At 50.9% G+C, this 15,046-nt stretch overlaps 1 protein-coding gene across 1 annotated transcript in view; it reads right to left on the bottom strand.

Moving 5' to 3' along the window:
* Positions 1-4,939: 4,939 nt before the first annotated feature.
* The window catches only part of Tmem38a (transmembrane protein 38A), a 17,152-nt gene continuing 7,045 nt past the window's right edge, over positions 4,940-15,046 (bottom strand). Inside the window, exons 2-6 of the mRNA XM_031340302.1 lie at positions 12,875-13,031; positions 12,430-12,614; positions 11,161-11,248; positions 7,415-7,532; positions 4,940-6,347 (exon numbers count right to left, since the gene is read on the bottom strand). Coding sequence (XP_031196162.1) covers positions 6,123-6,347; positions 7,415-7,532; positions 11,161-11,248; positions 12,430-12,614; positions 12,875-13,031 — 773 coding nt within the window. The 3' untranslated portion in view covers positions 4,940-6,122. The remainder of the gene's footprint in view (positions 6,348-7,414; positions 7,533-11,160; positions 11,249-12,429; positions 12,615-12,874; positions 13,032-15,046) is intronic.

Genomic DNA, 15,046 nt, shown 5'->3' with positions numbered 1-15,046 from the left:
AGGGGGTGGAGCCAGAATGGAGAGTCATAGATGGGGTGGAGCTCGAATGGAGAGTCATGGTGTGGGTGGAGCTAGAATGGATAGTCATAGAGGGGGTGGAGCTCGAATGGAGAGTCATGGTGTGGGTGGAGCCAGAATGGAAAGTCATAGAGGGGTTGGAGCCCGAATGGACAGTCATGGTGGGGGTGGAGCTAGAATGAAAGTCATAGAGGGTGTGGATCTAGAATGGAGAGTCATGGAGATATGGGTGGTTCTAGAATGGAAGGATTGAGGGGGAAGTGTGGAGTGAGAGTGCTAATAGGGAGGGACAGCTAAATTTAAGGGTCCTTTGAAGCATATTATTAAACCTAATACAGTAGAAGCCTCATCAAATATATTCATATATGAAGGTTAAATGAAAATGTCTAATAACGGGGACACAGAGCCTAATGGGACATTGTCACCAAATGAAGGCCGGGATTTGCCACTCTTGCTGAGTTGTTAGCCAAAGGGGTTCATTAATTCCCCAAACAACCCAAGTTGTTACTAAGACAATACGCTGCTCTAAACAATCCATCGGGCAGCCCTATTGCTGAAGACAACACCTACACAACTCACTGACCATGGCGACACTGATCTAGTGCCCACATCGAGCCTTCCTCACTGGGTGCGAGAGTCTTTGGTAGCGGAAGTTACGCTGAAGGCTCCCAAGGGAGAAACGTGAACACCAAGGTTTCATCTACAATGGTGTTCTGCCTGTAAGTCATGCTAGGGAAGGGCCGCTTGTAGGAGAAACCAACCAACGTCTGATTTGACCTTAACACATCCACATGATGGATCCCATAATGACCCTGGGTGACCAAGAATCTGAGTTTGTGGACATCCCATTTTAGGTTGAATGCTCACTGCATAATATCTCTAGAGTATTTGGTTTTACCCTCGTCTTTAAAAAAAAAAAAGTAGCAATAAAATGACTCCAAATGCTATCGGCTAAACTCAGATCAGTGCTTTGTTCAGTCATCCTCAGAGAAGCTGTTCCTGCAGCAGATAGGAACCATACAGAGACCCACAGCCAGACAGTATATCGAGGGTGAGAGACCTCAATACATCCTGGAAATGGGATGCCTCCATCAAATCTCTCCCCTCAGAGCTCAGGGAACCCTGTGGAAGAGGAGGATGGAAGAGGGGGTGATGGAGGACACCAGAGAACAAGGCCCTCTGAATCAACACACGCAAGGCTCACAGGAAGTCACAGAGCCTTTCCGCTTCCGCACAGGTCCTCTGTGCTTCTATTGTGGCTTTATGGGATTCCTAAGTGTAGCTAAAGTGTGGGTCTCTGATTCTTGCACTTTCTCTTGGGTTCTTTTTCTTCTGTCGGCTTGTTTTTATCAAGTCTAAGATGATAGTTTGGGGGTTTGTTTGTTGTTTTTTTGTTTTGTTTTTGTTTTTGTTTTTTTGTTTTTGGTTTTTCAAGACAGGGTTTCTCTGTATATCCCTGGCTGTCCTGGAACTCACTCTGTAGACCAGGCTGGCCTCAAACTCAGAAATCCGCCTGCCTCTGCCTCCCAAGTGCTGGGATTAAAGGCGTGTGCCACCACTGCCCGGCTAAATTTTATTTTTAAGAAAGAAAAACAATATTTCAAAAAAAGATATCTGGATTTATTTTTACTGTATGTGTATTTTTGCCTGCATGGGCATGTACTTCATGTGCATGCAATACCGGAGGAGGCCAGAAGAGGGCACCAGATCCCTCAGAGCTGGAGTTACTTCCCGCCCCCCGCCCCCCGCCCCCCCCCCACCATCCAACCAACTAGTCTAGGAGTTGTCAACTCCTTTCTAAAAAGGACAAAATAGATAATCTATATTTCAACTGTTCAGGAAATTGAAATGTCTGAACCTTGCTGTTGTGATAACAAACAGCAGCTACAGAGGAGGTGCAGTCAGGGGCTGTATGCCAATTTATACTTTACTTTCTTAAAGACAAAAGTGAGAAGCCATGTTTGTTTGTTGAGTTGAGGACAGAAGCTGGGCTCCTTATATACTGAGTAAGTGTTGGGGTATCTGTGCTCAGTGGCTCTTGGAATAGAACTCAGCCCGTCCTATGCTTGCCAGGCAGCACCCCAGACTTCGGAGCCAGACTGGGTGTGTGTTTATAGAGTCTCTCCCTGTTTCAGTATTTTCTTCTGCCCGGAAGTTCACCGGCTCACTGCTGGTTCTGAGCAAACCCAGGCTGCTGGCAGGGACTCAAGAACATCCAGTGGCTGACCTTTCTTCTCGCTTCCACCAGCTCAGTTAGTTTCCTTTGCTAATTGAGCTGAGACTTTTCCCAGCCGCCTCCAGGCGAAGCCAGCTGTGAAATCCGTCTGTAGGCTCAGCTCGCCCACGTGTGCAGTGTTGCTGGATGGGGGCCTGGAACAGGGAGAGGAGTTGCGTGCTGTGTGGGGCTGGTGCTGAACCAAATCCTCCCGGGTCCCTTGCTCATCTTTAAAGAGAATCGGAGTGCACACCTGTCCCAGCCCTAGGAGGCAGCGGTAGGTCCGCTACAAATTGGAGCCAACCTGGGCATTAAAAAATAAATAAATAGGGGCTGGAGAGATGGCTCAGCGGGTAAGAGCACTGACTGCTCTTCCGAAGGTCCTGAGTTTGGGTCCCAGCAACCACATGGTGGCTCACAATCATCTGTAATGAGATCTGACGCCCCTTTTCTGGTGTGTCTGAAGACAGCTACAGTGAATTAATTACCCCAGAGCCAGCGGGGCCCAATCGAGCGTCACAGAGCGAGCGGGCCATCCTGAGTTCAATTCCCAACAGTCACATGATGGTTCATGGCCATCTGTACAGCTACAGTGTACTCATACACATAAAAAAAATAAAAAAAGAAATAAAATAAGTCAGTTGAACTTGGAGGACTTTCAGCCAAGTGAAATTAGGAAGTGGAACATCGCTGGAGCTGCCAAATGAATAAGGTAGAAAGTGCAGAAGCATGGAGCGAGGAAGATGATGGAAGGAACTGCAGAGGTCAGGACTCTGCCACAGAACACTAGCTGAGCATGCCAGGGTCCAGGGTTCCATTACACCAGTTAAAAGGAAGAGAGTTCTGGAAATGGAGGTGGTGAGGGCTGGCATCAGTGAGCGGGTCTACAGAGTTCCAGGTTAGCTAGAGCTACACAGTGAGGCTAGACAGTGGTGCCGCTGTGCCTTTACTCCCAGTCCTCAGGAGGCAGAGGTAGTCTATTTTTGTGAGTTCAAAGCTAGTTTGGTCTACATAGTTGCAGGCCAGCTAGGGCTTCATAGTGAAACACTGTCTCACACAACAACGAAAATCAAGTCAGTTGCCACTGAGCCTCACAGTATGGATGTGAGTCTTTCGCTGTGTGTGTGGTGGCATAGATGGAGCCCAGGGCCGTGCACGTGTTAGACAAGTGATCACCCCTGAGCCACGCCCCAGCCCCTCAACAGGGATTCTAGGCAGGGGATGGATCACTAAGTTATTTCCCCTGTTGGCATTCTGTCTAAACTCCTCCCCACAGTACCTGGCAACAGCCAGGTAGGCCGCCCACTATAAAAGGGGCTGCTTTCCCCTCCTCCCTCTCCTACTCTTGCTCTTTTGCTTCTCTCCTCTTGCTCTCCCCTTCCCATTCCCTTCCCCAACTCTTCTCTCCACGTGCTCATGGTCATGGCCAGCCTCTACTTCTCTACTCTTTCTCTGCCTCTACTACCCTCTTAACTCCCCTCCCCATGCCCTGAATAAACTCTATTCTATACTATACCATCTTGTGGCTGGTTCCTCAGGGAAAAAGGGATGCCTTGGCATGGGCCCACCAAGGCACCCCCTTCCCCCACATCTCACCACACCCCCATAGAACATATTCTTTCTTTCTTTATCTTTTTATAAACACATCATATGGAACCGAGATTTGGATTTAAATGCTAAACATATTTTTTTTGTTGTTTTGTTTTTTTTCGAGACAGGGTTTCTCTGTGTAGCCTTGGCTGTCCTGGAACTCACTCTGTAGACCAGGCTGGCCTCGAACTCAGAAATCTGCCTGCCTCTGCCTCCCAAGTGCTGGGATTAAAGGTGTGCACCACCACCGCCCGGCAATTTTTTAAACACTATAAAGAACCCCATTCTCAATATCGGACAATAGAAGCGGCCAAACTTGAATCCTGCTAAAATTAACCTGAACTTAAGACTGGGCTGTCAGAGTTCTGGCACCTGTTTGCAGACACCGCGGCAGCCTGTCCTGGCAATGATCCCTGACCACAGGCCAGTCAGCAGCTATCATGCCTCCTTCCCAAAATAGGCTGGGAGGCTCTTTATTTCCATTCAGTCTGTCCAGTTGGTCGGTCAGAATCCCTGATACCCACGTTTGGGCTGGAGGGCAAAAGGCTGCTTCTCTGTTATCCTCCCAGCTGCTCTTGGAGCCAATCCCAGGCCAGAACCCACTGAGGTTTATAGGTGGTTTTCAATCCTGACACCAGACCCGTCTGCTGTCAAGGGCTTATGGCCTTTCTTCCTGCCTCCCAATTTTAGCTACTGTGAAAAGCCAGGACAAACGTGGGGGGGCCCAGGGTCACTCCGTCCCCTTCGCAGCACATTCCTGAAAGTGGAAGTGCTGAATGGCAGCCGGAGTTTCTCCCTCCCCTCCCCACCTCGTCCTGTCCTTCCCCTCCCTCGTCTCCCCCCTCCCCCTCCCCATTCTCTTTCTCTTCTCTTCCTCATTTTCTTCCTTTCTTTTTGGTTTCACTCTAGTAGCTCAGGCAGGCTTGGAAATAATGATCCTCCTGCCTCAGCTTCTGGACAGGTGTGCACCTTCCCACTTATCTTGGAGAACTCAGATATGCTTGACCCTGCATCCCAGGCTTCAGACCCATCTCCTATCCCTGGAGACCTGGGCTATCTCTAAAACAGATTCTGCTGGATCCCTACATTTTGAGGTTGAATAAAGAAAAAGCTTGATTTACTTGCACCGGATTTATTGGCTGATCACTCACAGGGAGCTTTGATTGACACCAAGGGGATGAAACCCAGGAGCTTCCGGCCTCAGGACCTACCTACCCTACCCCCAGGCAAAGCTATGAGGAGCATTTTCTCAACAAATGGGCAAGACTGGGTACTCCAAATAGATCTGAGCCTTACATAAGCCTGAGACCAGCAGTTCCCCATGCTCACCTTCTCAGATGTCCTGGAGACTTTGGCGACCATGGCCCTTCCCCTGTACAAGGCTCGCTCCTTGGTGGAGCAGCACAACACTACAGGGAACATGTATGGATCTGGGTGTTTGTTGAATGACTGAGTGAACTATGCTGATCAGGCATGGGGGACACCTGATACACCCAGAGCCCAACTGTGAGCACTCAGGGCTGTTGACTCTTGGACCCTCTGCCCTGCACCCACACTTTTGCCTGTGGGCAGCTAGGACCTCAAGCCCCCTCCTGTTAACAGCCTGCCCTAGATGTGCCTGCTCAGCTGAGTATCTGGTGGGACCTTCTGGCCTCAAACACAAATGGCCTAACATACAAAGCAGTCTGCCACTGTCCTTCATGCCAGCTCCAGTCTCCTTCTCAATAGCACGCTGCTTAAGAACCTATTCGACATTATAAAGACCCTTCTGTACACAGGAGGACCTGGGGTCTCCATGCTCCAGAACAGAAACAGAAGGCTCAGAGAAGGGAGGCCATTTGCCTAAAGATGCCCAGCAGGAGTCACAAAATTCTAGGGAGGTCCTGAGTACGAAAGGACATGGGACCCCAGCACCTGGCTCTCAAGAGGATCTAGATAATTGAGTCTCCATGTGGCTTTAAATTCTTTTGGTTACACGAAATAATTAGAACACAGAATGAAAAAACAAGAACCTACCAGCCAGGGCTTTGGGCCTGGTGTGTGTGCCCCCAAAGGCTGTGACCTTTTGAGGGGTCTGGCAGAGGGCAGGGTTTTCCACTCCTACCAAACTCCTCCACGCTAATTTGACCCCCACATCAGCCCTTGGAGTTGCGGATGGCTCCAGATTGCAGATGGGGAAGTTGAGGCTGGCGGGGAGTGGGATGGGGGGAGGCTCTGAGCCCTGAGTGCCCCTAAGTTCTGAGTTTCTCTGAGTCCACATCCTTCTACCAAGCACCCAGTGGATCCCTGGGGCCTACCCCTAATCCGCTTTCTTGGTCTTCTTCTTCCTGGAGCCTTCACCCAGCTCTTCCTTGGCCTTGGCAGGCAGGCCAGAGTGCTGAGTGCCTAGCCCCATGCCATGTGGTGCTCCATGGTTGTCATGGTGATGGTCGCCTCCCCAAGCTGCCCCAAACAGCACTGGGCAGATGTAACCCTCCAGGACATCAAATGGGGAACTGTGAGAGTGTGTGGCTGTCAGGAACACCTGAGGGGAGGCCAAGAAACACATGGTGGGAGAGAGGAGAGCAAAAGAGCAGTGAGGGGGATTGAGCCAGCCCCAACCCTCCACCTTCCCATATCCCCAAGTACACGAGCCCCCAACCTGGACTCATGGAGAAGCATGACTTCCAGTGTCCACACCTCGGCAGTCTAGGGAAGCTGTGACCAGTGGTCACCCATGCCAACAGGACCTCCCAACACCTGGACTTCAGGATTACATTTTGTCGTTGTTGAGACGGGGTCCCATGTAGCCCAGGCTAGCCTCCTACTCACTATGTACCAAGTCTGGCCATAGAATGTGTCAATCATCTGAAGCTAGAAGAGGTACCTAACTGTACCCCACCCCTGCTTCCACCACACCCACCCCTGCTACCTTGGGCCTCACATTCCAGAACTCTTGAACAATAAATTCATTTTCTCTCACACCCTCCTTTTTCTCCTTCCTTGTTTGCTTGTTTTTTGTTGTTTTGAGACACAGTCAGTCATATGTAGCCCAGGCTGGCTTCAAATTTGCTGTGAAGCTGAATGTAATCATGAATTCCTGAACTCTTGACCCTGGGCCCACTTTCCTGCCACAGGGCTCAGGGTTTTTGAGACGGAATGTCACTATGTAACCCTGACTGGCTTGGAACTCACTATGTAGCCCAAACTGGCCTCAAACTCATACGGATCCTCCTGCCTCAGCCTCCACAGCAGCACTTACTCCCTTTCCAAGGCTGTGGTCTTCTCCTACAAATGGACCATCTGTAGGCAGGGGCTCCCTACGTTTTGGGGAGCTGGGGACAACATTCCTCAGCCCTGTGGAAGGACAGGGAAGGCCCAAGACTCCTTTCTGGTTTGATCCTGTCCCCCACACTCCCATACAGGCACCTCCCCCACCCTGTGCCTGGAAGCCCCTTCCTCCCATTCCAGCCCCACCTCCTTGGCCCTCGGGCCTCAATTTCCTGATGGATTTCTTCCATCGATCTCAGGTGGACCATGTCTCCCCCAGAAGTATCTGAGTACCCCCACCCCATCCCTGGGAAGTAAAGGTCACAGGCAGGGGCGGCTTACCTTACACGACACCATAAACATAGTGAAGACAAAGATGAGGCTGGCCTTGGACACTGGGAGCCAGCGAGTCTGTTGTAAGGTGAACAGGACGGCTCCATACAGACTGGCCTTGGTGGGGCTGGTGGGTAAGATATAAATAACCATGGCCTAGTCTCACAGAGCTTCACAGAAAGTTCTCCAGAGCCCACAGCTGACCAGCCTGTCTCTCCTAGCTGGCAGCTATGCCTGCTTGCCTGAGAGCACGTCAATTGACACTGAGTTGAGAAGTTCAGTCTGAGCTCACTCTTGAGAACAGTGCTAGGCAATCTCAAGTCTGTGGAAGGTGGAGAATCTCAGGTGGAGACTATGCTGGGGGAGAACTCAGCCACCGAGGAACTCGAGGGTGGTGACATCCATCATGGAAATAAGGAGTTTGTGGTGGCACACACCTTTAATCCCAGCACTTGGGAGGCAGAGGCAGGCGGATTTCTGAGTTCGAGGCCAGCCTGGGCTACAGAGTTGAGTTCCAGGACAGCTAGGGCTACACAGAGAAACCCTGCCTTGAAAACAAAACAACAGCAACACCACCACCAAAACAAACAAGCAAACAAAAGTCTGTGACCAAATCAGGACTCCAGTTTTATCCTTTTCTCTAGGCTGACCTCTGGCTTCCCAAGGTTGTGAAAAGAATTGTTTCTCTGGCTTCTGGAGTCCCCTGGTGCTGCTCACTGTTTCTGACAGAAGAATCCGCACTCTCACTGAGAGCTGAGTTACTGTCCCTTGTCAGCCACACCTACTTCTATCACTCACATATGACACACACACCCCACCCCACCCCCACCCCGCACACCAGGTCACTGCAGGACTAGGCACATCCTCTCCCACTGAGGCTAGACAGGGCAGCCCAGTCAGGGGAACCGGATCCATAGGCAGGCAACAGACTCAGGGACAGTTCCCGCTCGCTCCTGTTGCTGGGGACCAAGCTGCTCATCTGCTGCATATGTGCAGGGGGCCTAGGTAGAGGAGGCAGTTCTTTCCTTTGACTATGTAGGGCCTCAGGTACCAGACTTGGCAGCAAGCTCCTTTACTCACTGAGCCATCTCCCAGGCCCTGCACCTTATTTTTGAGACAAAGTCTCTTACCCGACCTCAAGTCTACCATTTTGCTGGGTGGGCTAGTCAGTGAACCCCAGGGGAATCCAGTCTCTTCCCTCCTGGTGGTGGTAGTTTGCATGAGAATGTCCCCCATTCTGGTCCCATGTTGGTGGGGCCATTTTTGGGGGAGGTTGAGGAAGTGTGCTGCTGGGGTCAGGGACTTTGAGAACCAAAGGCCTTGCCCTTCTTCCTGTTTCTTGCTTATGGCTCAAGCCCTGAGCCCTGAGCTCCCTGCCCTTGCTGCCACACCTGCTGCTTGCTGTGGAGGCTCCACACCGTCACAGACTCAGCCCTCTGGCAGGAAGCCCAAATGCTTGGTCATGGTGGTTTAATGCGGGCAACAGTAGCTAAGAGACCAGTGACAGGACAGACGTGCTGCTACACCTGGCTTCTAAAGATGGCTCTCTGAGCAATCATTGCAGGTACTTGGGCCCAGCATCTTTCTCTTTTAAAGTTTTATTTATTCATTTAATTTTATGTATATGGGTATTTTATCTGCCTGTGTCTCTGTAAACCACATGAAAGCAATGCCTGTAGAGGCCACAAAGAGGGCATCTGATCCCCCATGAATGGGGTTGCAAATGGTTGTGAGCCAGCATGTGGGTTCAGGGAATCAAACCCAGGTCCTCTGGAAGAACAGCCAGTGCTCTTGATCTCTGAGCCATCTCTCCAGCCCTACATGCCCACCATCTCTTGACTAAGATGAAGAGACTGTGTGGGTGATGGAGCCTGAGTGGTGAATCAAAGCCCCCACTCCTAAGACAGTCACTGTATAGCTCAGGCTGGCCTGCAAATCACAGAGATTCTCCTGCCTCTGCCTCCCAGTGCTGGGATTAAAGACTTGTGCCACTCTTCCTGAATGGTGAATCTTGTCCATTTGACAGGGCCTAAAAACCAACCCGCAGAGACTGGAGAGATGGCTCAGTGATTAAGAGCACCATCAACTCTTCCAGAGGACCCACGTTTAGTTCTCCAACCCACATGGCAGCTCACAACTGTGTGTAACTCCAGTTCCAAGGGGTCTGACACCCTCACACCAATACATATAAAATAAAGCTAAATAAATTATTTTTTAAAAAAATCAACCCAAGCCGGGAGGTGGTGGTACATGCCTTTAATCCCAGCACTTGGGAGGCAGAGGCAGGTGGATTTCTGAGTTCAAGGCCAGCCTGGTCTACAGAGCGAGTTCCAGGACAGCCTACACAGAGAAACCCTGTCTCGGAAAAACAAAACAAAACAAAACAAAACAAAAATCAACCCACAGGCAAATCTCTGGGCATATGTGGGAGGGATTATCTAGATTAGGTGAACCCAGGAGGAACAACTTCTGATGACTGGAGACGGCCCCAGGGCACCATCTGGACTTCTCAAGACGGAGAAGCCATCTGAGCCATACTACTCTCTCTGCTGGGTACAAGCTGTGAGCTGCTGCCTCGGGGCTTGGATGCCTTTGCTACCATGATGGTCTGCACCCCTAAACTGTGAGCCTGTGGAAGTCTCTCCTTACTGAATTGCTTCTGTCAGTCACATATGGTGCCACAGCAACTAGAAAAGCCACCAAGCCCTTTAAACACTAGGTGCAGAGAGTGTGAATGGCCACCGGTCACCTCATACAATAATGTAGTAGGCGTGGGTTTGGGTTCAGCAGATGCAGCTCACCATCCAGAGGGCTAGGGAGGAAACCCCTGGACGGTGAGTAAAGGTGCACAGTGGGGGTGGAGACTCCTGCAGGCCGCCCTCCAACTTTCCCAACACTAGAGAAACGGGGTGGGGATGGGGGTGGGGCAGAGGAGATGGCTCCACGGTTAAAGTGCTTGGTCTGAGCCAGCTGGGTAGTGAGCCTGGGCATGGAGGGACTCAGGGTTTGACTGAGAGACCCTGCCTCAAAAAATATGGTGGTCTCAAACATAACCCCCAGCTTTCACATGTACATGCACACACATGTACACATGTGCCCTGCACCCACACACACCACACAGACTCACAGGAAGATCGAGAAAGAACAAAAAAATGAATGAAATCGATAAAAAGATATATTAGGCCCGATGCCACTGCATCGGTGGTGCTACATGGGTCGTGAATGTTTCTTGTGTGGCCCTGCCCACTATTCCCCCTGGCCCTCCATGCCACAGGGCCTGCCTGTGGCCCTTACTCTCCAATTCCTTGTTCCCTACTCACATCCTTACCTTGGCTCTGCAGTTTTCTTTTCTTTTCTTTTCTTTTCTTTTTTTCTTTTTCTTTGTTTGTTTGTTTGTTTGTTTTTTCGAGACAGGGTTTCTCTGTATAGCCTTGGCTGTCCTGGAACTCACTCTGTAGACTAGGCTGCCCTCGAACTCAGAAATCCACCTGCCTCTGCCTCCCAAGTGCTGGGATTAAAGGCGTGTGCCACCACTACCGGGCAGCTCTGCAGTTTTCAAACCTGACAACTGGCCATGATCCGAGCCTCTGGGTAGAGGGTCTTTTGTAGCCATTCACTCTTCACTCTTCAAAACCCTAATCAAATATCACCTCTTTACAGAAGCTTTTCCTATCCCCACCTGAGGGGCATCTCTAGAAGATCCATAATGTAGGGCTAGGCAAGGCAGAACAGAGGTCAGCAGGTGGGGTACTCACAAGGACATGTGCAGGATCTCATTGGTTTCTGGCTTCCAGACGCCTCGAAGCAGCTGTTCCAAGTTGGACAGGAGGGCAACACCAGAGCCTGCAGGGGAGGCACCACTGAGCCAGCTGGCCACCCCACCCCCTCCTTTCTTCTAGCCTCAGTTCCCAAGGATGCACAGGACCTTCTCTTGAGGAGACTCTGAGCCTAGGGGTGATCATCCGTTACATATGGGAAATGGGTTTGGGTTCAGCAGATGCAGCTCACCATCCAGAGGGCTAGGGAGGAAACCCCTGGACGGTGAGTAAAGGTGCACAGTGGGGGTGGAGACTCCTGCAGGCCGCCCTCCAACTTTCCCAACACTAGAGAAATGGGGTGGCACTCCTTCCCCAGTGTCACAGGCACAGTCAGGGCAAAACCAGCAGGAAGCAATTGGATGTGTCCCCACCTACAAGGGACTGTCTTGAGCCTCACTGTGTTGCCCAGGCTGGCCCAGGACTCTTAATCCTCATTGTCACGAGTGCTGGGACAGGAGCCAACCCCAACACCCAGTCAACTGCCGGGATATTTACTTTATTTATTAAACAATTTAATAACTCTTCTTTTACAGTTTTATTCTGTGGATGGGGTGGGGGTGCCAGCATGCCACAGCATGAATTCAGAGGTCAGGGGATAACTTGTGGAGTGGCTTCTCTCCCTCCGCCCCATGGGGCCCAAGGGTGGAAGGTATGACGGTGCACACCTTTAATCCTAGTACTTGGGAGGCAGAGGCAGGAGGATCTCTGTGAGCTGGAGGCTAGCCTGATCTACATAATGAGCTCCAAGCCAGTGGGGGTTGCATAGAGAGACTCTGTCTGGAAAATTTTAAAGTTACATTTTATTTATACTTTTTATGGTAGTGAGGAGCGTGCCCATGTGCATACACACACCAGAACACATGTGTGGAGACCAGAGGACAACTTGCTAGAGCATAGTCTCTCCTACTATATGAGTTCTGAGCATCAAATTCAGGTCATCAGGCTTGGTCTCAAATGCCCCCTCTGAGCCATCTTGCTGGCCCCTATTATTATTAACTTTGTTGTTATTGTGTATGGTGTGTGTAGGTGGCATATGCCATGGTGCTCATGTGGTGGTCAGTGGACAACCTGTAGGAGTCAGTTCTCTACTGTGTGGGTCCCAGGGATCAAATTAGGCCACCAAGTCTTGGCTGCAAGCTCCTTTACCTACTGAGTCATCTCACTGGCGACTTTTTTTTTTATCCTCCCTGTCGTAATTCTGTTTACCTTTGACCCACCCGGTGGCGATCATGATGAACCACCCGTGGTGGTAGTGGTGGTGGGCGTGATGGATGCCCACAGCAATCTTTCGGACCCTCACCACCTCCTTCATAGCCACAAAGATGAGTTTAACGGGCAGAAAGCAGACGCACTTGTAGAAGAGGTCCAAGGGACAGAAGAAAATCAAGTACCTTGAGGACAGAAGGCCTATGGTCAGAGGGAAAAGCGGGCACACTGGTAGCTAAGCTTAGTGCAGATGCAGAGAAGACCCAGGGTCAGGGGGAAGGGTGTCCACTGGTTACAGCGCTTAGCGCAAAGGCCGATGAAGAGGGCAGGGAGGATGGTGGCAGACTGTGACTGGGAGGTCCTTGGCTCCTTCAAACTCCCTCCTCCCTGGTGCTGGGACCTCCCTGATCCCGGGCTCTGCTCTTCCCCGCCTCCAAGTGCTCACCACACTCCGGAGGCCAGCAGGATACTAGAGCTGTTGCTGAAGTAGTCAATGATGGGCTCCCCAAGAAGCAGGTCGGCCAGGATGTAACTCCCAAAACAGTGCAACATGGCACACAGCCAGGAGGCCACCGGGTGGCGCCGGGACAGCTCCACAGCTCCTGTGAGGGCACATAAATTCTGGGTATCACTGGAATCCCAGGAACATGTCATACTGGCTTGCATGCTGCCCTTCGAACCCCCTGGGTGCTGGAGATTAAATTCAGGGCTTCTAAAGGTCTTATCGGATGCTGGGATGGAAGCTGGTCAAGCCTCGTGTTGAGCCAGCTCTCTACCACCAAGCACAGACTTGCCCGGCCCATTGAGAAAGCCATCTGAGGTGCCAGACAGGGCAAGGCAAATGTCATCAGGGGCCACTGAGCAGGTAAAGGCAGTTGCCACAAAGCCTGATAAGCTGAGTTCCATCCCAGAACCCACGTGGTGGAAACAGAGACCTGATTCCTGCAGGTTGCCTCCTGACACGCACCTTCATACCTGCTGCGTGTGAGTGTGTGAACTCACACAAGCAATAAAAGTAGCCTAGCATGCCCTTCCCCCCAGCAGAGGCAGGCAAATCTGTGAGTTCAAGGCCAGCCTGGTATACAGAGCAAATTGTAGGACAGCCAGGGCCACAGAGAGACCCCATCTCAAGTAAACAAATGAATAAGTAAGACAATATTTGTAAATATCCAGTCTTTGTTAATGGTTAGATTCTATCTTTTTTTTTTTCTTTTTTCAAGACAGGGTTTCTCTGTGTAGCCCTGGCTGTCCTGGAACTCACTCTGTAGACTAGCCTGGCCTTGAACTCAGAAATCCGCCTGCCTCTGCCTCCCAAGTGCTGGGATTAAAGGCATGTGCCACTACCACCCAGCCTGTCACTATCATCCCCATCTCACAAAGCCACAGCTGGGTGTCTCCTGGTGTATCCACTTATCATACAGAGCCCCTCCCTTTCTGACCCGTTTCATTTAGCAGAGAACAATTTTAGGACCAAGCTGTCAGCCAAGTAGCTCCATGTTTGAACCACCTAAGGGCCCTTGTTACTTGTCTGGATACAGTCTGATCCCAAGGTTCACAGGAAACTGGTCCCCAAGGTGTCAGATACAGGCGGGGGGGAAGGGGGGGAGAACCTTTAAGAACTGGGTGTAGCGGGTGGTGGTGGCGCACGTCTTTAGATTTTAGCTAAGGGTTGAGCACTTGCCTAGAATGTTGGAAGCCTTAGCTCCCATCCATAGCACCACATAAACTTGGTGTGGTTCATGCAGCACACAAGGGGTGAAGCAAGAGAATCAGAAGTTCAAGGCTTGGGTTGGAGAGATGGCTCAGTGGTTAAGAGGAAGAGGACTCACGCAGTAGCTCACAACGATATGTATCTCCAAGTTGACACCCTCATACAAACATACATGCAGGTCATCCCCCTACATACACACATAAATGTAATTTAAAACTTAAATTCTATGAACAAAAGCACACACAAAAGAAAAAGCATCTTGTCAAGTGCTCTGGAATGTGCCTTGGAGGTGGGGTGGGAAAGGAGAAGAGGGACAGGGGAGGGAGGGGGGAGAGAGAAAGGGAGGGAAGAGGACGGGAGGGGAGAGAACCCTTCCACCCCAAGCCACCCTGTATCTATTTAAAGCACACTTTCCCTGAGAAGTGACCCCCAGGAACAGCTGGTGAGTCCACTGAGCCAAGGCTGCCAAGCATTCCTCCTGCTCCACAGAAAACGACACTTGCATGTGCTTCTTAAAATAGCTGCAGGGGCAGTCCTATTCCAGAGTCTTTGTGCCCTTTAGGACCATCTTAAGACAGAGCTGAACAGGGAGGGGGAGGGGGCTGAGATTTCAGTACATGACCCATGATGAACAGGCTCTAGGCTTTTTTTCACAAGCACCTCCTATATAAAGTACTATGTCCCCTTCCGGCTCTACCTGAGCCCAAGTATCTGGCATGAGTCTCCAGTGAGCCTCAGTTTCTTTGGGCATCAAAAGGCAGAGGGAGCCGGGCAGTGGTGGCACATGCCTTTAATCCTAGCACTTGGGAGGCAGAGACAGGCAGATTTCTGAGTTTGAGGCCAGCCTGGTCCACAGAGTGAGTTCCAGGACAGTCAGAGCTACACAGAGAAACCCTGTCTTGAAAA

This window comes from Mastomys coucha, unplaced genomic scaffold (genome assembly GCF_008632895.1).
Source record: "Mastomys coucha isolate ucsf_1 unplaced genomic scaffold, UCSF_Mcou_1 pScaffold22, whole genome shotgun sequence".
Taxonomy (NCBI): Eukaryota; Metazoa; Chordata; class Mammalia; order Rodentia; family Muridae; genus Mastomys; species Mastomys coucha.
This window is presented reverse-complemented; position numbering and strand designations above follow the sequence as displayed.